Below are 22870 nucleotides of genomic sequence, written 5' to 3'. Positions count from 1 at the left end.
GGGGAACTTTACGGGACCTGGAAAAGCTCAGATTCTGGATTAGCTACTCCCCAGAAACCTAGAAAAACAGGGGCGGTGGTGGGGTTGTGGTAGGGTGCTGGTGGTGGGGGGAACTTTAGAGGACCTGGAAAAGCTCAGATTCTGGATCAGCTACTCCCCAGAAACCTAGAAAAAAGAGGGGTGGTGGTGGTGGGGTTGTGATAGGGTGGTGGTGGTGGGGGGAACTTTGCAGGACCTGGAAACGTCAGAAGAATAATAAGGCAAAAAGCTCAGAACTTTCCAAAAACTGGATCTGAATAGCTGGAGAAGGGCATGAAGAGCAGGATCTTTGGAGTAGGAGCTGTTCCTCTGCACCAGGGAGGTGGAAGGGTGAGAAAAGCAGAAGACCTGGCAAGTGATGGAAAAGTGTGGGGGGGGGGGACTACAAAGAAAAAGGGCACAGGGGAACCCCCTTTCCTTCACCTGAATGGGTGGCATGTGTAACAAAGTAGCTGGATAGAAGTGACTTGCCCAAAGCCAAGGAAGGCATTCCTCCTCCTGCGCACCCCCCACCCTTGGATCCTTGATTGATCAAGCAGTTTAATTGGAATCATTCAGTAAAAAAAAAAAAGTGTGGGGGGGGGGGGGGTGGAATGGGAAGGTGGAGCTGCCCTGGAGTCCATTAGCATATTCGTGTTTACTCATCCTAGGAGGGGGGCTTCTCTTTTCATTTTGTAAAGGGAGGAGAGAGGAGGGGGCTAAGGGGACAGTGTGGGCTTCAAGCTTCTGTTATAAAGAAGGCTAAAAAAAAATGTTCAGCTTGAGCATCCTTTAAGAGAAGAAAAAAAAAAAAAGGTGGGGGGGCCAGGGTGGGGGGGTTGGGTGGGGGGTCGGTGGACATGATCCTTTAAATGGTGAGATTGGCTTGGAGTGGATAAGTTTCTGTTGTATTTACCTAAAAAAAAAAAAAAGAAAGAAAGGGGCAAAAAAAGGGAAATTGGTCCAAATATTGGATGAAGAGACCCAACTGATCAAAAAAGAAAAAAAAGAAAGAAAGAAAAAAAAAGGTCAAGTGCCCCCCCCCCCCCCCCCCCCACCCCATCCAAAAAAAAAAAAAGGAAGGAGAGCCTAAAGCTGGCCGATCGGGAGAAGCTCCAGGGCAGCAGGGGGGGGACCGCTGCCGGAGATGCTGCTGTGGCGTTGGCTGCTGCCTGCTGTCGGGCTCCTCTCCGCAGCCGTGGCCGGCGGTGCCACCAAGTGCGGCATGGACGAGAGCCTCCAGCGAGCCCGGAGGACGGTGCGGAAGAGTCGCAGCCTCCGCAGTGCCCAGGAGGGCTCCTGCGCCACCAGCCTAGCCCGGGGGCGCCGCTCCGCCGGCGGACACCTGAGGAGCCACCAGCGGGAGGCTAGCCCACAAGCCCCGGGGGCTGCCCTCTATTTCACCGGACGGGGGGACCAGCTGAGGCTCAATGCCACCGGCACCGAGCTGCCCAGGGACACCTTCACCTTAGAAGTTTGGCTGAGAGCCGAAGGAGGACAGATGTCCCCGGCAGTCGTTGCAGGTAAGTCGCTTCTGGCTGGGAGGCTACCACTCTACTACTACTTTTTTTTTTTTGGGGGGGGGGGAGGGGGATGATTGGCATGTTTGGGAAGAGCTAACTTTGGATTTAGGACACACTTGTGTCAATTTTGGAGCTCCTGTTGGAGGAAGGAGGTCAGATGCCCCTGGAAGTGATGGGAGGTTAGTCACCTCTGGCTGGGAGGCTACCATTCTACCACTACTTTTATTTATTTATTTGTTTTGGGTGCTTGGCATGTTTGTGAAGAGCTAACATTGGGTCAAGTCTTGAGCCTCTGTTGGGGGAAGGAGGACAGATGCCCCTGGCAGTGATGGCAGGTTAGGCACTTCTGACTGGGGGGGCTACTATTCTACTACTACTACTACTACTTTTTGGGTGGTTGGCATGGTTAGGAAGAGTTACGTCTGGATTTAGGACACAATTGGGTCAATTCTGGAGCTCCAGTTTGGGGAAGGAGGACAGATGCCCCTGGTAGTGATGGCAGGTTAGGCACTTCTGACTGGGGGGCTACTGTTCTACCACTACTACTTTTTGGGTGGTTGGCATGGTTAGGAAGAGTTAACTCTGGATTTAGGACACACTTGGGTCAATTCTGGAGCTCCTGTTTGGGGAAGGAGGATAGATGCCCCTGGTAGTGATGGCAGGCTAGTTACCTCTGGCTGGGGGGCTACTATTCTACTACTACTACTACTACTTTTCTGAATGGTTGGCATGTTTAGGAAGAGCTAATGTTGGGTCAGTTCTTGAGCTCCTGTTGGGGGAAGGAGAACAGATGCCACTGGCAGTGATGGCAGGTTAGTTATCTCTGGCTGGGGGGCTACTATTCTACTACTACTACTTTTTGGGTGGTTGGCATGGTTAGGAAGAGTTGACTCTGGATTTAGGACACACTTGGGTCAATTCTGGAGCTCCTGTTGGGGGAAGGAGGATAGATGCCCCTGGCAGTGATGGCAGGTTAGTCACCTCTTGCTGGGGGGGGGGGGGGGCTACTATTCTACTACTACTACTACTACTTTTCTGAATGGTTGGCATGTTTAGGAAGAGCTAATGTTGGGTCAGTTCTTGAGCTCCTGTTGGGGGAAGGAGGACAGATGCCCCTGGCAGTGATGGCAGGTTAGTTACCTCTGGCTGGGGGGCTACTATTCTACTACTACTTCTACTACTTTTTGGGTGGTTGGCATGGTTAGGAAGAGTTACCTCTGGATTTAGGACACACTTGGGTCAATTCTGGAGCTCCTGTTGGGGGAAGGAGGACAGATACCCCTGGCAGTGATGGCAGGTTAGTCACCTCTTGCTGGGGGGGGCTACTATTCTACTACTACTACTTTTTTGGATGGTTAGCATGTTTAGAAAGAGCTAATGTTGGGTCAGTTCTTGAGCTCCTGTTGGGGAAAGGAGGATAGATGCCCCTGGCAGTGATGGCAGGTTAGTCACCTCTTGCTGGGGGGGCTATTATTTTACTACTACTACTACTTTTCTGAATGGTTGGCATGTTTAGGAAGAGCTAATGTTGGGTCAGTTCTTGAGCTCCTGTTGGGGGAAGGAGGACAGATGCCCCTGGCAGTGATGGCAGGTTAGTTACCTCTGGCTGGGGAGCTACTATTCTACTACTACTACTACTACTTTTTGGGTGGTTGGCATGGTTAGGAAGAGTTACCTCTGGATTTAGGACACACTTGGGTCAATTCTGGAGCTCCTGTTGGGGGAAGGAGGATAGATGCCCCTGGCAGTGATGGCAGGTTAGTTACCTCTTGCTGTGGGGCTACTATTCTACTACTACTACTTTTTTGGATGGTTGGCATGTTTAGAAAGAGCTAACGTTGGGTCAGTTCTGGTGCTCCTGTTGAGGGTAGGAGGACAGATGCCCCTGGTAGTGATGGCAGGTTAGTTACCTCTGGCTAAAGGGGGGGCTACTATTCTACTACTACTACTTTTTGGGTGGTTGGCATGGTTAGGAAGAGTTAACTTTGGATTTAGGACACCATTGTGTCAATTCTGGAGCTCCTGTTGGGGGAAGGAGGATAGATGCCCCAGGCAGTGATGGCAGGTTAGTCACCTCTGGCTGGGGGGCTACTATTTTACTACTACAAAATTTTTGGTTGGCTGGCATTTTATGAAGAGCTAACTTTGGACTTAGGATGCATTTGGGTCAATTCTGGAGCTCTTGTTGGGGGAGGGAGGTCAGATGCCCCTGGCAGTCGTGGCAGGTTAGTCACCTCTGGCTGAGAAGCTACTATTCTACTACTACTTTTTTTGGTGGGTGGGTGGTTGGCATGTTTGGACATAGCTACATGATTGATTTTGGATTTAGGATGCATTTGGGTAAACTTGTGAGCCTCTGTTGAAGGAAGTAGGACAGATGTTCCCAGCAGTCATTGTAGGTAAGTCACCTCTGGCTGGGAGGCTACAATTCTATTGCTACTTTTTTTGGGTGATTGGCATATTTGGGAAGAGCTAACATTGGATTTAGGACACACTTGGGCCAATTCTGGAGCTCCTGTTGGAGGAAGGAGGACAGATGCCCCTGGCAGTGATGGCGGTTTAGTCTCCTCTGGCTGGGTGGCTACTATTCTACTAATTTTTTTTGGTGCGTGGATGGCATGTTTGGACATAGCTACATTGTTGATTTTGGATTTAGGATGCATTTGGGTTGGTTTGTGAGCCTCTGTTGAAGGAAGGAGGAGAGATGACCCAAGGCAGGGACAGCAGGTTAGTCACCTCTGGCTGGGAAACTACCGTTCTACTACTATTCCTACTTTTTGTTTGGTGCGTGGGTGGTTGGCATGTTTGGGTAGAACTACATGGTTGAGTTTGGATTTAGGATGTATTTGGGTGAACTCATGAGCCTCTGTTGAAGGAAGGAGGACATATGTCCCCATTAATCATTGCAGGTTAGTTGCCTCGGACTGGGAAGCTACCATTCTACTACTACTGCTTTTGGGTGGTTGGCAGGTTTGGTGCAGAGATACTGGGGAAACTTTGGATTTAGGACACACCTGGGTAAATTCTGGAGCTCTTGTTGGGAGAAGCAGGACAGATGCCTCCGGCAATGATTGCAGGTTAGTCACCTCTGGCTGGGAGGCTACCATTTTACTGCTACTACTTTTTTGGGTGGTTAATATGTTTAAGCATAGTTACCAGGGCAACTTTGAATTTAGGACATACATGGGTAAATTCTGAAGCTCTTGTTGGGAGGAGAACTCATGTCCCTTGCAGTGATCGCAGGTTAGTCTCCTCCGACTGGGAGGCTACCATTCTACTACTACTTTTTTTGTTGGGCATTTGGCATATTTTGGCAGAGCTACAGGGGTGACTTTGAATTTAGGAAGCAATTGGGTCAACTTTTGAACTCATTATGGGAAATAGGACAGCTGCCCCCATTACTGATCGCAGGTTAGTCACCTCACCATGGGAGGCTACCATTCTACTACTACTAATACTGCTACTTTTTTGGAATGTTGGGTAGAATGTTTGGGCAGATCAACATGGGTGACTTTAGATTTAGGACACATTTAGGGTCAATTTGTGAGCCACCGATAGTGATCTTAGGTTAGCCCCCTCTGGCTGGGAGGCTACCAGTCTACTACTACTTTTTTGATTAGCTGAATGAAAAAAGGGGTAGGTGGCATGTTTTTGCAAAGCTACATACATGACTTTGGGTTAAGGATGCATTTGGGTCAACTTGTGAGTCCTGTTAGGAGAAAGAGGACATGTGTCCCCATTGGTGAGCACAGATTAGCCACCTCTGGCTGGGAGTCTACCATTTTACTGCTACTACTTTTTTGGGTAGTTGACATGTTTAGGCATAGCTACAAGGGCAAATTTGAATTTAGCACACACTTAATTTTTTGAGCCTCTGTTGGGGTAAAGAGGACAATTGTCCCTGGGAGTGATCTCAGGTTAGATGTCTCTGGCTGGGAGGCTACCATTCTACTACTACTTTTTTGGGTGGTTGGCATGTTTGGGCAGAGCGTTGGGGTCAACTTGTAAGGTCCTGTTAGGGAAAAGAGGACAGATGTTCCCATTAGTGATTGCAGGTCAGTCTCTCCAGACTGGGAGGCTACCATTCTACTACTACTGCAACTACTACAATTTTTGGTGGGTGGGTGGTTGGCATGTTTGGGCAGAACTACATGGGCAATTTAGGATTTAGGATGCATTGTAAACTTGTGAGCCCCTGTTAGGAGAAAGAGGACAGATGACCCCATTAGTGATTGTGCGTTAGTCACCTTGGACTGGGAGGCTACCAGTCAGCAACTACTACTTTTTTGGTTAGAAGGATAAAAAGTGGTGTGTGGCATGTTTAGATGACTTTGGACTTGGAACACATTCGGGACAACTTGCAAGCCTCTGTTTTGGGAGGAAGGACAAATCTCCAGTGATTGCAAGTTAGTCATCATTGGTTGGGTGGCTAACCGTCAGCACCTTCAACTTTTTGGTTAGCAGGCTAAAAAAAAATGGGTTGGAGGCATAGTTGGGGCAACTTTAGATTTAAAATGCATTTGGGTCAATTTACAAGCCCCTTTTGGGGGAAGGAAGACAGATGTCCCCAGAAGTGATCACAGGTTAGTCACCTTGGATTGGGAGGCTACCATTCAACAACTACTACTTTTTGGTTAGCTGGATGAAAAAAAAATGGATAGGTGGCATGTTTGGGTGGCTTTGGATTTGAAATGTATTTGGGCCAATTCACAAGCTCCTGTTGCTAGAGGCAGGACAGATGCCCCTGGTAGTGATGGCAGGTTAGTCACCTCTGACTGGGGGGCTACTGTTCTACTACTACAAATTTTTTGGATGGTTGGCATTTTAGGAAGAGCTAACTTTGGACTTAGGATGCATTTGGGTCAATTTTGGAGCTCCTGTTGGGGTAAGGAAGACTGATGTCCCTGGCAGTGATGGCAGATTAGTCACCTCTAGCTGGGGGGGGGGGGGGGGGGGGGCTACTATTCTACTACTACTACTGTTTGGGTGGTTGGCATAGTTAGGAAGAGTTAACTTTGGATTTAGGACACACTTGTGTCAATTCTGGAGCTCCTGTTGGGGGAAGGAGGACAGATGCCACTGGCAGTTATGGCATAGGTTGTAGGTTAGTTGCCTTGGACTGGGAAGCTACCAGTGATAAACTACTACTTTTTGATTAGCGGGATAAAAAAAATGGGTAGGTGACATGTTTTGGGTAACTTTGGGTTTAGATCGCATTTGGGTGAGCTCATGAGCTGTTGGAGGAAGGGAGGAAAGAAGTTAGTCCCCTCTGACTTGGAGGCAACCCATCAGCAACTACTACTTTTTGATTAGCAAGATGAAACCAAAAAATGGGTAGGTGGTACATTTGGGCAGAGCTACACGGGCAACTTTGGATCAACCCTAATCTTTCAATTGGTGAGCCCCTTCACGCTCTTCGAGTCAAGTTAACGCAATTACCGGGTTAAAATGTAACTCTAGGCAAAAATGAAAATTCAATATTACAAATTCTATTCATGGGTAGTGCAGTGGCTTAGAGGTTGGCACTCCTGCCTTGCAGAACCATTCTAACTATACCCTACCTGCAAGACGTTTTCATGTTCTCCCTGCGCTTGCGTTGGTATTCTCCCACAGTTAAAGCCCAATTCCAGGCAAAAATGAAATATAAATAGTGAAATTCTATACAAACCGTACAGTGGCACTGTGGTCAGCACTCCTGCCTTGCAGCACTAGGGTCTTTAATTAAAACTAGACCCTAGCTGCATGGAGCTTGTATGTTCTCCCACACTCCAAACACATGCCAGTAGGATAACCGGCACCTGTCTAAATTGGCCTTAGTAAGTGAGACAGGGACCTTTTATTGTAAACTCCCGGAGGGCAGGGACTGATGTGAATGTACTATATATGACCTCAGTTGTGACGCCTCTGTTTTTTTATTATGGATGGGCTGCCGAAGCTCCCCAGTTGAGGATGCAGACATACTTGTGCCATTATTGCAGTGCGTGGCATGTGCTTTGTGGGGTGCTATAGCGTGGGGCCATTGCCAGCTCCTGTATTTGTGTGTTTGGGTTGCCATTCTAAATGAAGTGCGTTGGCGGTAGTGCAGGGTAAAAGGTGCGTTTTATTGGTAAGGCAATTAGTGCAACTCTTAGGTGTGAAACCCACCTTAACATATCTGAAACGTTATGAAATTATTTTTGAATAGCGCAGGAAAGGGTTAAAAACTATTTTTTAAATTTTTTTTTGCTGTCTGTGTCCCATTGGGGAGATTTCCCTTGGCTTCCTGTGATCTAGACTCAAAATTCCTGTAATGTAAGGAAAATACTCTTAATTGTCACCAAGAACAGATGTCCCCAATGAAAAATTTCCCTTCACTTCCTGTCCTCTAGACTCAACAGGAACTGAGAGAAAATTCCTCCAATGTAAGGAAAATATTATCAGTTATCACCAGGAGCAGGTGTCCCCATTGAAAGATTTCCATTCACTTCCTGTCCTCTAGACTTAGCAGTAAACAAAGAGAAAATTCCTCCAATGTAAGGACAATGCTCTCTTAGTTATCACCAGGAGCAGATGTCCCCATTGAAAGATTTCCATTCACTTCCTGTCCTCTAGACTCAACGGGAAGGGAGAGAAAATTCCTGTAATGTAAGGAAAATACTCTTTTAATTGTCACCAAGAACAGGTGTCACCATTGAAAAATTTCCCCTCACTTCCTGTCCTCTAGACTCAACAGGAACTGAGAGAAAATTCCTCCAATGTATGGAAAATATTATCAGTTATCACCAGGAGCAGGTGTCCCCATTGAAAGATTTGCATTCACTTCCTGTCCTCTAGACTTAGCAGGAACCGAGAGAAAATTCCTCCAATGTAAGGAAAATACTCTCTTAGTTATCACCAGGAGCAGATGTCCCCATTGAAAGATTTCCATTCACTTCCTGTCCTCTAGACTCAATGGGAAGGGAGAGAAAATTCCTGTAATGTAAGGAAAATACTCTTTTAATTGTCACCAAGAACAGGTGTCACCATTGAAAAATTTCCCTTCACTTCCTCAACAGGAACTGAGAGAAAATTCCTCCAGTGTATGAAAAATACTCTCTTAGTTATCAACAGGAGCAGGTGTCCCCATTTAAAGATTTCCCTTGGCTCTCTGTCCTCTAGATTCAACAAGAAATGAGATAACATATCTCCAAAGTAAGAAAAGTGCTCTCTTAATTCTCCCCAGGAATATATGTCCCCCATTTAAATATTTCCTGTGGCTTCCTGTCTCCTAGACTCAACAGGAAGTGAGAGAAGATACTTCCAATGTAAGGAAAATACTCTCTTAGTTGTCACTAGGAACAGGTCTCCTCCATTGAAAGATTTCTCTCTTTTTGTCAGAATGTAGGATATTCCCTCCCTTTCGGTCCTGGTGACAGTCACCACTTGGATGGTGACTATGGCCCAATGTGCATCAGTATGACCACTTATAGTCCACACTAGAAATAGTCAACACTTGAAGTGCAGGTAACATGGTGACAACCGAGGAATGCAATTGAGACAGAAACAGACAGTTGTCACCCTGTAACAGGAAATCCCTGAATATGGACTTCCATGGAGGGACCACTGGGTCTTATTTTAACGAAAGTTACCGATTTAAAAAACATTGAAAAATCCTTAGCAGCTTGGGTGATATTTTAGCGATCGGGTTGGGAACTCTGCAGGATTGATTGCCTGAAATGAAAAACAATTGGTTGGGCAATCAACAGTTGCTCGTGGAGCTCTAGTCCTTGGCATGCATCTGTAGTGATTGGCTTGACATGCTTGCAGAGAAAATATGGCCCATCGCCCACTGGGGGCCAGATTGGCTTGGCATGCTTGCAGAGAAAGGATGGCCCATCGCCCAATGGGGGCCCCTTGGCTGCCCACTCAAACACGCTGAAGAAAGGGGGCCAAGTCTTTGAGAAGCTCCTGCTGAAAGTCCGATGCAGTTGCTGAGTTGCGTGCTGACAGGCAGATCCATGGCAAAGCTAGCCCTCCGATGGGTCATGGATACAACGAAGGGGATGCAGGAGACACAAGAGCATTGACAACCGTACTAGAAGCGCTAGAAATCCGAGAGGACTTTTGCACTAATTTAGGGGAATGTCTGGAATGCTGAACTTTTGCAATGGCTCTTACTCGCTTACAATCTCCCAAGCCAGTGTGGTAATGTACTCTTGTGCATTGTTTTTCTTGGCTGCCTTCAGGAAATGCAGGTGGATTGAGCCGTAAAGCTCTCCTGCCAATAAAAGTGTGCTGATTGTAAATAGAGATTCTGTAGTAACTCGCTTTCACGCAGCCTGCGTCACGGTGATGCACTTCCACGAGCAGCGAAGCTTCTCCACTATCCAGAGCTTCCAGGCAGTGCCCTGGACAGTAGTTCAGCGTCCTGATGAAAGGAGATCTGTTATGCAAGCAATTAGGAAAGGAAAAAAAAAAAAAGGAAAACAAGCCTGCCGAATCTTTGATGTGTGCGGCATTTCATGTGAAAGTAAAAGAATGTGCAGAGCCTCCACATGGGCTGTTATTTTATTTACAATGTAAACATACAGGCGTTGTGTGTACACTATCCAACACAGTATTTCTAAGGGGGGGGGGGGGTACAGGCTTAGAAAATACAGCTCCAGAGGTGTTATGAGGGATATCCTGGACCTTCCAGCAAGATCTCAGCATGTGCTTTTCTCTTATGAGGATTAGTTGTTTGCATTTTTCACCGTTGCATAATGACTCCACTATATCGAGCTTTAGTTGGGACTAGTTTAGTATACCGTGTTTAGTTTTTGTAGATCACATTTGCAAAATGAGATTTGTAAGAAAGAACGAGGTAGCTTGGACTTGGAGAAGAACGTGAAGGATGGAAGAGAAAGGGATGGCATGATTGAAACCCTTGAATACGGGTGTGAATAAGGCTCAGGAGGGCAATGTTTTTAGTAGGAAGCTAAGGTCAAGAACAGGGGGGCATGACCTCCTACTGTTTAGAATATGGTGTCCAGTTCTGGAGACCTCATTTACAAAATGATATTTATAAGAAAGAACTAGACGGCTTGGACTTGGAGAAGACCATGGAGGACAGAAAGGAAAAGCGGAGACATGATTGAAACCCTTGAATACGGGTTTAAATAAAGCTCAGGAGGGCAATGTTTTCGATAGGAAGCTAAGGTCAAGAACAGGGGGGCATGACCTCCTACTGTTTAGAATATGGTGTCCAGTTCTGGAGACCTCATTTACAAAATGATATTTATAAGGAAGAACTAGACAGCTTGGACTTGGAGAAGAGCGTGGAGGACAGAAAGGAAAAGGGGAGACATGATTGAAACCCTTGAATACGGGTTTGAATAAGGCTCAGGAGGGCAATGTTATCGATAGGAAGCTAAGGTCAAGAACAGGGGGGCATGACCTCCAACCATTCAGAATGCCATGTCCAGTTCTGAAGACCTTGTTTACAAAAAGATATTTATAAGAAAGAACTAGGCAACTTGGACTTGGGATAAAGCATGGTGGATGGAAGGTAAAGGGGGGCATGATTGAAACCTTTAAATATGGGTGTGATTAAGGCTCGGAAGGGCAGTATTTTCAGTAGGAATTAAAGGTCAAGAACAGGGGGGAGCATGACCTCAAACCATTCAGAATACCATGTCCAGTTCTGAAGGCCTTGTTTACAAAAAGATATTTATAAGAAAGAACGAGGCAACTTGGACTTGGGATAGAGCATGGTGGATGGAAGGGAAAGGGGGCATAAATGAAACCTTTAAATACGGGTCTGAATAAGGATCGGAAGGGAAGTATTTTCAGTAGGAATTAAAGGTCAAGAACAGGGGGGGCATGACCTCAAACCATTCTGCATACCATGTCCAGTTCTGAAGACCTTGTTTACAAAAAGATATTTATAAGAAAGAATGAGGCAACTTGAACCTAGGATAGAGCATGGTGGATGGAAAGGATAGGGGGGCATGACTGAAACCTTTAAAAATGGGTGTGAATAAGGATTGGAAGGGCAGTATTTTCAGTAGGAATTAAAGGTCAAGAACAGAGGGGAGCATGACCTCAAACCATTCAGAATACCATGTCCAGTTCTGAATGCCTTGTTTACAAAAAGATATTTATAAGAAAGAACGAGGCAACTTGGACTTGGGATAGAGCATGGTGGATGGAAGGGAAAGGGGGGCATAAATGATACCTTTAAATACGGATGTGAATAAGGATTGGAAGGGCAGTATTTTCAGTAGGAATTAAAGGTCAAGAACAGGGGGGGCATGACCTCAAACCATTCATAATACAATGTCCAGTTCTGAATACCTTATTTGCAAAAAAAATATTTATAAGATAGAGCAAGGGAACAAAAATGAAGCAGTATCTGAGAGATAAAACATATCAGAAGAGACTTGGAAAACAGCATGGAAAATGGAAGGGGAAAGGGGGGGGGGCATGATTGAAATCTTTAAATATGAGTGTGAATAATGCTCAGGATGGCAGTATTTTTAATAGGAAGCTAAGGTCGAGAACAGAGGGGCATGACCTCAAACCATTCAGAATACCATGTCCAGTTCTGAAGACCTTGTTTACAAAAAGATAGTTATAAGAAAGAACGAGGCAACTTGGACTTGGGATAGAGCATGGTGGATGGAAAGTAAAAGGGGGGGGGGGGCATGATCTCATACTATTTAGAATGCCGTGTCCAGTTTTGGAGACTTTGTTTACAAAAAGATATTTATATGAAAGAATGAGGCAACTTGGACTTGAAGAAGAGCACAGAGGATGGAAGGGAAAGGGGGGCATCATTGAACCCATTAAATATGGATGTGAATAAGGCTCAGGAGGGCAGTGTTTTCAGCAGGAAGCAAAGATTAAGAACAGGGGGGGAGGGGGGCATGACCTTAAACCATCCAGAATACTATGTTCAGTTCTGAAGACCTTATTTGCAAAAAAGATATTTATAAGATAGGAGAAAGGGACCGAAAATGGTACAGGGTCTGCGAGAGAAAACATTTCAGAAGAGACTTGGAAAACAGCTTGGAAGATGGAAGGGAAAGGGGGGAGCATGACTGAAACCTTTAAATATGTGTAAAATGAGTGTGAAAAAGGCTCAGGAGGGCAGTATTTTCAGTCAGAAGCTAGGGTCAAATATGGGGGGGGGGGATCTGGGGCATGACCTCATACTATTTAGAATACCATGTCCAGCTCTGGAGACCTCATTTACAAAAATAAATTTATAAGAAAGAACAAGGCAACTTGGACTTGGAGAAGAGTGTGGAGGATAGAAAGGGATAAGGGAGGCGTGATTGAAACCTTTAAATTACGGGTGTGAAAAAGACTCAGGAAGGCAGTGTTTTCATTAGGAAGCTAAGGTCAAGAACAGGGGGCATGACTTCAAACCATTCAGAATACCATGTCCAGTTGTGAAGACCTTGTTTACAAAAAGATATTTATAAGAAAGAATGAGGCAACTTACAGTTGGGATAGAGCATGGTGGATGGAAAGGAGAAGAGGGGAATGACCTCATACTATTTAGAATACCGTATCCAGTTTTGGAGACCACGTTTACAAGTAGTTTTTAAGAAAGAAGGAGGAAACTTGAACTTGGAGGAGAGCGAAAGAGGAGGGAAGAAAAAAGGACAGAAAGGGAAAGGGGAGGCATGATTGAAACCTTTAAATACGGGAATGAATAAGACTCAGGAGAGCAATGTTTTCAGTAGGAAGCTGAGGTCAAGAACAGTGGGGCATGACCTCAGACTATTCAAAATATCATGTCCATTTTTGAAGACCTTGTTTACAAAACTATATTTATAAGAAAGAATTAGGCAACTTGGACTTAGAGAAGAGCATGAAAGATGGAAAGGAAAAAGGGGGGCATGATGATGAAATCTTTAAACATGGGTTTGAATAAGGCTCAGGAGGGCAGTGTTTTGAGTAGGAAGCTAAGGTCATGAACGGGGTGGGGAAGCATGACCTCAAACCATTTAGAATACCAAGTCCAGTTCTAGAGACCACATTTACAAAAAATATAAGTAACAGCAATGAAACTTGGACTTGGAGAAGAGTGTGGAGGATTGAAGAGAAAGAAAGGCATGATTGAAACCTTTAAATATGGGTGTGCACAAGGCTCGGGACGGTAGTATTTTTAGTAAGAAGCTAAGGTCAAGAACAGGGGGGCAAAACTTCAGACTAGCATCCCATTTAGTATACTATGTCCAGTTCTGACAACCTCATTTATAAAAAGATATTTATAGGATCAGTGCAACTTGCACTTGAAGGAGAACATGGAGGATGGAGGAGAAAGGTATGAACAAGGCCCAGGAGGGCAGTATTTTCAGTAGGAAGCTAAGGTCAAGAACAGGGGGGCAAATGGTTTAGAATACCACGTCCAGGGGCGGACTGACAACTCATGGGGCCCCCGGGCAATTGGGGATCATGGGGCCCCTGTGTCCTTGCCCACACTCAAAACACACCCAAAAAAGCCTATAAAAGGTATCAGGGGCATTTTATGGGGCCCCCTACTGACCCTGGGCCCTTGGGCAGTGCCCGAGTGCTCGAATGGTCAGTCCGCCCCTGACCACGTCTGGTTCTGAAGATCTTATAAAAAAGATATCTATAGGATAGAGCAAGGCAATAAAAATGGTGCAAGATCTGAGAAATGAAACTTTTCAGGTGAGACTTGGAGAATAGCATGAAGGATGGAAGAGAATGGGGGGGACATGACTGAAATCTTTAAATTCTGGTGTGAATAAGGCCCAGGAGGACCCAGGAAGCTAATACTAAGAACAGGGGGGTGGGGAATTTTTAGAATACTGTGTCCAGTTCTGGACACCACATTTGCAAAAAGAATATACGAATAGACGAGTCAACAAAAAATGGTTTGAGAGCTAAAACATTTCAGGAGAGACTTGAAGAATAGTGTGGGGGCCAGCAGGAAAAAAGATGGGGGGCATGACTGAAAATGTTAAAAGAGATGTTTGGTATTACAAACTCACCTTGGTGGATGCAGCATTGGTCCAGTGCTTCATCTGTGCCCCGCCGCCTTTAAGACCTAGAACTGAGTAATCAAAGACCTGATCAGCTCTCAGTCTTCGGTGAGCAGAGAGCCAATGACTGTCAGTCACCAGCTCTCTGCTCTGCCCCTTCAGCACTCACTAGAGCGCTGGGCTGTGCAGGGATGGGAGTGGCTGGCTCAGGCTCTCAGCAGCACACTGAGAGGCTAAGCCAGCTGCCGGGCAGGAATCTGGGCAGATCCCTGATTTCAAAGTTGGGATGCCTTCAGAGCCTAGATCGGCTCAGCGACGTTGGCGGACAACCAGCTTTTACCCGCTATCAGCTGAGAACAGGTCACTAGAGCGCTGGGCTGTGCAAGGATGGGACTGGCTGGCTCAGGTTCTCAGCAGCAGACTGAGAGGCTAAGCCAGCTGCCGGGCAGGAATCTGGGTGGATCCCTGATTTTAAAGTTGGGATGCCTTCAGAGCCTAGATCGGCTCAGCGACATTGGCGGACAGCCAGCTTTTACCCACTATCAGCTGAGAACGGGTCACTAGAGCGCTGGGCTGTGCAAGGATGGGAGTTGCTGGCTCAGGCTCTCAGCAGCACACTGAGAGGCTAAGCCAGCTGCCGGTCAGGAATCTGGGTGGATAACTGATTTTAAAGTTGGGATGCCTTCAGAGCCTAGATTGGCTCAGCGATGTTGATGGACAGCCAACTTTTACCCGCTATCAGCTGAGAACGGGTCACGGGAGTGCTGAACAAATTGCACTCCTCTGATCCATAAGAGAAGTAGGGTCAAAAGAGCTTTGACTCTACTTCTCCTTTAAATACAGGTGTGAATAAGGCTCATGAGGGCAGAATGAAGGTCATGAAAGGGAGGAGGGCATGATCTCAAACTAGCATCCCATTCAGAAAACCATGTCCAGTTTTGGAGATCTTAATTCCAAAAATACAAAAAGATATTTATGTAAATGAAATAGACAACTTGGACTTGGAGAAGAGCACAGAGGAAGGAAGGGAAAGGGGTGACATATTTGAAACCTTTAACCACTTCAAGTCCGGACACTTTCACCCCCTTCCTGTCCAGGCCAATTTTCAGCTTTCAGCGTTATCACACTTTGAATGAGAATGCGCGGTCATGCAACACTGTACATATATGAATGTTTTAGCATTTTTTTGAGACAGATAAAACTTTATTTTGGTGATATTTATTCACCACTGGGATTTTTATGTTTTTTGCTATATAAATGAAAAAGTCCAATAATCTTGAGAAAAAAGTGTTTTTCTTGTAACATTTTGCAAATAAATACTGTAATCTTTCTTCATAAATCTTGGCCAAAATGTATTCATCTATCTTTTTAGTATAAAAAAAAAAAAAACTCAGATTAGTTTATAACCAAAAATTATAATTTTTAGAAAATGTTTTACATTTTTATTAAAATTTTTTATATTATTATTTATGTATTTTTTTTTACATATTGTCACCCTAGCAGTATAGTGTTACCATAGTGACACTGTACTACTTGTGGGGGGTGATGAAGATTTTTTTTCTTTTTTGTACACTGTTTGCTTTTACACCCACAACGGCTGTAAAAGCAATCATTTCTCCTTCTCTCTGGCTGCATTCCTGTAGCCATTGAGAAATACTGTGAGAGCCGTGATTGGTCACAGCTTGTCTCATGGTGGGGGGTGATGAAGATTTTTTTTTTTTTTTTTTTTACACTGATTGCTTTTACACCAAAAAAGGCTGTAAAAGCAATTATTTCTCCTTCTCTCTGACTGCATTCCTGCATCCATTGAGAAATACTGTGAGAGCTGTGATTGGTCACAGCTTGTCTCATGGTGGGGGGTGATGATGATTTTTTTTTTTTTTACACTGATTGCTTTTACACCCATAAAGGCTGTAAAAGCAATACTTTCTCCTTCTCTCTGGCTGCATTCTTGCAGACATTGAGAAATACTGTGAGAGCTGTGATTGGTCACAGCTTGTCACATGGTACAAGGCTGTTGCTAATAGCCCTGTACCATGTGATCTCTGTGATCATTCACAGATTTCACAAGTAGTAAGCAATGATGTCACCAAGTGGCATCTTGTTTAATACTGTTCATGTGATCACTGATTGGCCAATCAGTGATCACATGAATCGGGACCTCACACAGAGGTCCCATAGAGCGATTGGTGCCACGTGCTTCCAGGGACCTCATGCTTCCAAGGACCGAGCACAGGAAATGAATGCGAGGGGACGTTTCGAAATGTCAACCTGCTTTGGCACTGCTCCCGTCCGGACGTTAATCTACATGGGCCGGACGGGAAGTGGTCTATTAGGGTGTGAATAAGGCAGGCTATACAAGATTCCTTTTTTTTTTTTTGTTCAACCAGTGTTTCCACATCCACACATTCGATGTGGATGGGGGAATCACTGCTCCTGAGCTATTGTATTCTGCCACCAGGTAGTCTTCCCCACCAGCAGGATCCAATGATCAAGGTTGCTGGCTACAGCTGGTGGCACCAGTTGACCGATAGAGCAGGAGGCACTTTGAAGAGTAACATCAGAATGTGTTATATTACTGAAAGAGATGTGGGTGCTTGGAACAGACCTCCAGCAGAGGTAGTGGGTCCATCCATAGTGATTCTAAACACGTTGCGGGATAAACATAGAACAAAACAAAAATGGAACAAACGTTTGAGCATAATGGTGGTCTTTTTTCCGTTGACAGCCTTCTGTACTTTTCTGTTTGCACGCCATATGTACTCTTCGTGGAATACGGTACTGTTACACATAATTGCTCGCTGTGATTGAGTCGGTGTCGGCAGCAATAGCGGAAAGAAAAGGAGTTTTCCGTATCCAAGACTAAGTGCCATTAGTTATTTCTGTTAGTTAAATGTAGAAAACTATTGTATTTGAAGTGTAGCTTAATTATTAATGACAAGGGAGAATAAACGGAGACAGAGGGAGATGGAGCACGAGGCTAGAGAGGAGACAGAGTACAGGGCTGAGATAGGTCAAAGAAAAAAGACAGAGATGAACTCGGATAGCAAGGCTCATACTCTGGTTCTCCTGCTTGTTCTCCTCCTCTCTTCAAACACTGTGTTGATATGGGATGCCTTTTATTGATGGAAGGAGACACCTTTGGCTGCTTTCATCCAGCCTTGTCTGTAGAATGCAAATATTCGATGTTATTGTGTTAGAAGTGTGTGGTTTCGCTGGTAGAGGTGTACGGAGGGAGTCCAGACTGACGCATCAATGGATATTATGAAGTCTTGTCCTTGAGTAGGAGATCAGGGTGGTGCCTGTGTGTGGGAGGTTGAAGGTGGTGTGGAGGAAGAAGTCTTACCTCATGAGGGGGTATGTTCCACTATGATGACCTACGAGCAGATGTATGGCTGGCTCCACCAGAATGAATAAACAGGATTTTCTTCCAAGAAGCTCTCACTTGGCAGCAGGAAAGATTTACAACTACTAACTACTAATGTAAATAGGGCCATACATTTGGCTTGAGGGCACCTTTTAAACTGTGATCTGTTACGTTTTGCTTCATGTTTGGTCTACTCATGTTTTTAAATGAATTCTGTGTTCCATCGTTAAAGCTCAACTCTAGGAAACTTAAAAATTCTCTCTCGCAGTGTGGCTATGTTTAGTCTATGGAAGCCTTTCTCAAACTTTTTAACATAGAGAAACCCTTGAAATAACTTTTAGGGCTCAGGGAACCCCTGAAGATGATGATTACTATATCTAGAGCTCACTGTGTATTAGTGTGATGGCACTAAATTAGATGGTATGATGGTCAATGGGAAGAATTCTCCTTACATTGGTGGTCTTTGGGAAGAATGCTCCTTACATTGGAGGTCAGTGGGAAGAATGTTCCTTACATTGGTGGTCAGTGGGAAGAATGCTTCTTACATTGGTGATCAGTGGGAAGAATGCTCCTTACATTGGTGATCAGTGGGAAGAATGTCCCTTACATTGGTGATCAGTGGGAAGAATGTTCCTTACACTGGTGGTCAGTGGGAAGAATGCTCCTTACATTGGGTGGTCAGTGGGAAGAATGCTCCTTACATTGGTGGTCAGTGAGAAGAATGCTCCTTACAATGGTGGTCAGTGGGAAGAATGCTCCTTACATTGGGTGGTCAGTTGGAAGAATGCTCCTTACATTGGTGATCAGTGGGAAGAATGCTCCTTACATTGGTGATCAGTGGGAAGAATGCTCCTTACATTGGTGGTCAGTGGGAAGAATGCTCCTTACATTGGGTGGTCAGTTGGAAGAATGCTCCTTACATTGGTGATCAGTGGGAAGAATGCTCCTTACATTAATGATCAGTGGGAAGAATGCTCCTTACATTGGTGGTCAGTGAGAAGAATGCTCCTTACAATGGTGGTCAGTGGGAAGAATGCTCCTTACATTGGTAGTCAGTGGGAAGAATGCTCCTTACCAGGGGCGGACTGACAACTCATGGGGCCCCTGGGCAATAGGGGATCATGGGGCCCCTGTGTCCTTGCCCAAACTCAAAAAAGCCTATGAAAAAGGTACCAGGGGCATCTCATGGGGCCCCCTACTGACCCCGGGCCCTCGGGCACTGCCCGAGTTTCCAAATGGTCAGTGCACCCCTGCTCCTTACATTGGTGATCAGTGGGAAGAATACTCCTTACATTGGTGGTCATTGGGAAGAATGTCCCTTACATTGGTGGTCATTGGGAAGAATGTCCCTTACAAATATCACCCAAACCGTACTTTTCGCTCTCCACACGACCTCCTACTCTCTAGCTCCCTTGTCCCCTCCTCCCATGATCGTCTCCAGGTCTTCTCCATAGCCTCCCCCATCCTCTGGAACTCTCTAGCCCAATTTATCAGACCATTGCCGACTCTACTCACTTTTAGGCGATCTCTGAAAACCTATCTCTTCAGGGAAGCCTATCCTGCCTTCAGCTAATAATGGAATCTTCTATTCCTCCTACCAGTCCATCCCCCACAGTTATTACCTTTTATACCACTAGCCCCTCCCTCTTAGATTGTAAACTCCAAGGAGCAGGGCCCTCCTAACCCTCTTGTATTAAACTGTATTGTCTCCCGTTATATTGTAAAGTGCCGAGCAAACTATTGGCACTATATAAATCCTGTATAATAATAATACATTGTTGGTCAGTGGGAAGAATGTTCCTTACATTGGTGGTCAGTGGGAAGAATGCTCCTTACATTGGAGGTCAGTGGGAAGAATGTCCCTTACATTGGTGATCAGTGGGAAGAATGGCCCTTACATTGGTGGTCAGTGGGAAGAATGCTCCTTACATTGGTGGTCAGTGGGAACAATGTCCCTCACATTGGTGGTCATTGGGAAAAACACCCTTTTTACAGATGTAGCTATAAAGATCATCATTGTCTGTGGAACATATCTGAGGCAGAAGTTGCTCATTGCTCAAGGAACCCCTAGCAACCGTTGGATGAACCATAGAGTTCAACGGAACATTTGTTGAGAAAGGCTGGGCTAGGGGGACAGTAAATGGCTTTTACTTACCCGATCCTCAACTTTCCTGACAGGCGGTGCTTGCCCATGCTCTGACATTGGACTGTTCTTGGTTGTTCTCATGTTCTGCAGAGATCTTTGGTGTTAGTGGGAACTTATCTGAGGTAGACATTGCTCATTTCTCAAGTAACCCCTAGCAACCTTTGGAGGAATCCTAGGGTTTTACTGAACCCTAGTCGAGAAAGGCTGGTCTAGGGGGATAGTAAAAGGGCTTTTACTCACCCGATCCTCCACTCCCAGGCAGAAGGTGCTTACCCATGCTGTGACAGTAGACCATTCCTTGGTGTCCTCACTTTCTACAAAGATTATCAGTGTCAGTGAGAATTTACCTGAGGTAGAAGTTGCTCACTACTTAAGGAACCCCTAGCAACCTTCTGAGGAACTATGGGTTCTATGGTACATTGGTTGAGAAAAGCTGGCCTAGAAGGACAGTAAAAGGGCTTTTACTCACCTAATTCTCCATTCCCCTGGCAGACAGAGCTTCCCAATACTCTGGCAGTGGTCTGTTCCTCGGCTTCCACACATCCATTGCAAGGCTATAGACCCTAAATCACTCTTGATGATGTCAGAGGACCTTAGATGGCCAGAGCATGGAGAACTAGCAGGGCAGAAAAGCCTGCAGGAGTAAATATGCTTTTCCAAATTCCCTAGGCTTCAATGAGCTGAATTGGACAAATCCTATCAACCAGACAGCCATTACTTTGTAAACATTACAGCTGGAACCTAACTTCTGAGGTTTTTTCTAGTTCTCATCAATGGATCTGGCTCCTGAAAAAGATTGCACAGATTTGCTTTGAATTCCATATTAATTTGGCCACCCCTGATATATTTTGAGGCACTGGCTGGCAGGATTGTGGATAATGCATATTAGTCACCTAGATTTATTATCTACACACGGTGACGTATTACATGGAGGAAACAGATCTTCTTAAAAAGATGTGTGTGGGTCCTAGAGCTAGAGGCTTTGTAGAGTAGTGGATAGGATAAAAACTGCCTTTCCGAGGTCCAAGTTTTAACGGGATCTAACTAATTAGTCAGCTGTCTGCAAACCTTTTTATATGTGAGCTGACTTATGCTAGATCGATCATTCTCAACCAGGGTCCTGTGGAACCCTTGGGTATTTTCAGAGGGTGCTAGGGGTTCTTCAGCTGTGGCTGACTGACCTTCCATTTTTTGGAAATATCCTATGTGTTAGCCAGTGTCTCGAAGGGTTTTGCGAGGACCCAATAGCTGGACAGCGCTGTTTGACATATCTGCACATGTACCATAATAGTGGCCCCAGAGGAAGGTAGAGCCACCAAAAGGGAACTGAAGCTCCTGTTTATTGTTTAAGACAAAACTGGGCCCTTGTTAGTAAGATTTTCCCTCTCTAATTGTCCTGGTGACCGTTATCACTGAGAAATGTGAAAGAAATCCCAGATTTTGGGTTGTCACCAGAACAGGATGAGGGGAGATCCTGACATTTATCTGGCACTCCCTTCCTCCATTCAGAGAAAGAATTATATGAAAAGAATATAGGATGAATGGAGGGGATGGAGAGCCAGCGACTCTATATCATCATAATACAAAATACGAGGGGTGGAATTTACAGCAGCCAAGCTGCAAGATCAAAGCCTACAGTGGAATGCAGCATAATACAAGGAAGATTTTTTTAGCATCCCCAGCAACTCTCTGGTTCCACTTTATGAGCTTGTCTACCAAGGTATGTTTATAAATGGCATGGTAGAAAAGTGGTTAGATCAAGCTCAGTGTTGCTGCTGAAAGATGGGCTTTCCAATAAAAGTGATCCGGGAGGCACTTATATGGGGCTCCCAAAGTGCACCCCTTCCTGCTGGTGGCACCCATGGTAGTTCCTGGGCTTTGCCGTTCCTCCGGGGAGCCCCCAAACGTGGGGAACTGCTCATACAGTGAGAGCAGGAGGGACTTAGTTTTCAGATCCTTCTAACTAATGACCCCGGACGTGTATTAAGTCACTTCCAGGGTCATGGATGTCATTCCTCGGTTAGTGTAACCAAGGATGCAGCTATGTAAGCATGATTTGTGCTTGAATAGCTGCAATGGAGTGCAGGGTGATTGGGGGTCTAATAGACCCTCAGTGTCTTCATAAAGAGGAACTGTCACCTGCCCATACCATAGTTGGGTACAATAATTTTTGGGCAATTTCAAGGCGTGCACAATTTTAAGGCTTGACATATTTGGTATCTACTTACTCGACATAACCCTATCTTTTATATTTTACAAAAAAAATTGGGTCCAATATTGTCCTTGTTTGCACAAAATCTCAATTTAGTGTAATTTTCTTTAAATATACGTTTGAGGAATAGGTGCACAAATAAGGTGCAGCTACCACCAATTACTTCCCCAGGACCTCTGCTTTCAAAAAATATTAATCTTTTTTTTGGGGGGGGGGGGGGTTACAGTAATTTCTAGCAAAAAATTGATTTTAACATGTGTGCAAAAAAGGCAGGTGGTTAAGGCTTCACACATGTGAACACGTTCGCCCATGCAAAGTAAGGATGCTGCATATTTCGAATGACCCGGAAGTCCTGGAGCTGGGTACAGCCACCCATAGACATGATTGCCCACAATACAAGTAGCCGGCAACTCAGAAAGCTTTTTAATGGCAATCTTTATTACTGGCGCGTTTCGGCTTTGCAAAGCCTTATTCGTAGCTAAGCTATGCTATGAAAAAGGCTTTGTGAAGTGGAAACGCGTTATATTTATGTATTGCGTATTTATGTATCCTATGTTTATGTAACCAATAAAGATTTCCATTAAGAAGCTTTCCAAGTTGCTGGCTACTTGTATTGTGGATATTTGTTGTGAGGAGTGGACGCCTCAC

General features: G+C 45.2%; 1 protein-coding gene across 1 annotated transcript in view; it reads left to right on the top strand.

The window, feature by feature from the left end:
- The first annotated feature begins 857 nt into the window (after nt 1-857).
- PAPPA (pappalysin 1) overlaps nt 858-22870 on the top strand; it is a 396585-nt gene continuing 374572 nt past the window's right edge. Inside the window, exon 1 of the mRNA XM_089685526.1 lies at nt 858-1541. Within this exon, the coding sequence (XP_089541652.1) occupies nt 1166-1541 (376 nt within the window). The 5' untranslated portion in view covers nt 858-1165. The remainder of the gene's footprint in view (nt 1542-22870) is intronic.

Source organism: Staurois parvus, unplaced genomic scaffold, assembly GCF_062004578.1.
Source record: "Staurois parvus isolate SC_StPar_1 unplaced genomic scaffold, SC_StPar_1.0 ptg000377l, whole genome shotgun sequence".
In the NCBI taxonomy this organism is placed as follows: domain Eukaryota; kingdom Metazoa; phylum Chordata; class Amphibia; order Anura; family Ranidae; genus Staurois; species Staurois parvus.
The sequence above is the reverse complement of the archived record's forward strand: the minus strand, read 5'-3'. Positions and strand labels throughout refer to the sequence as shown.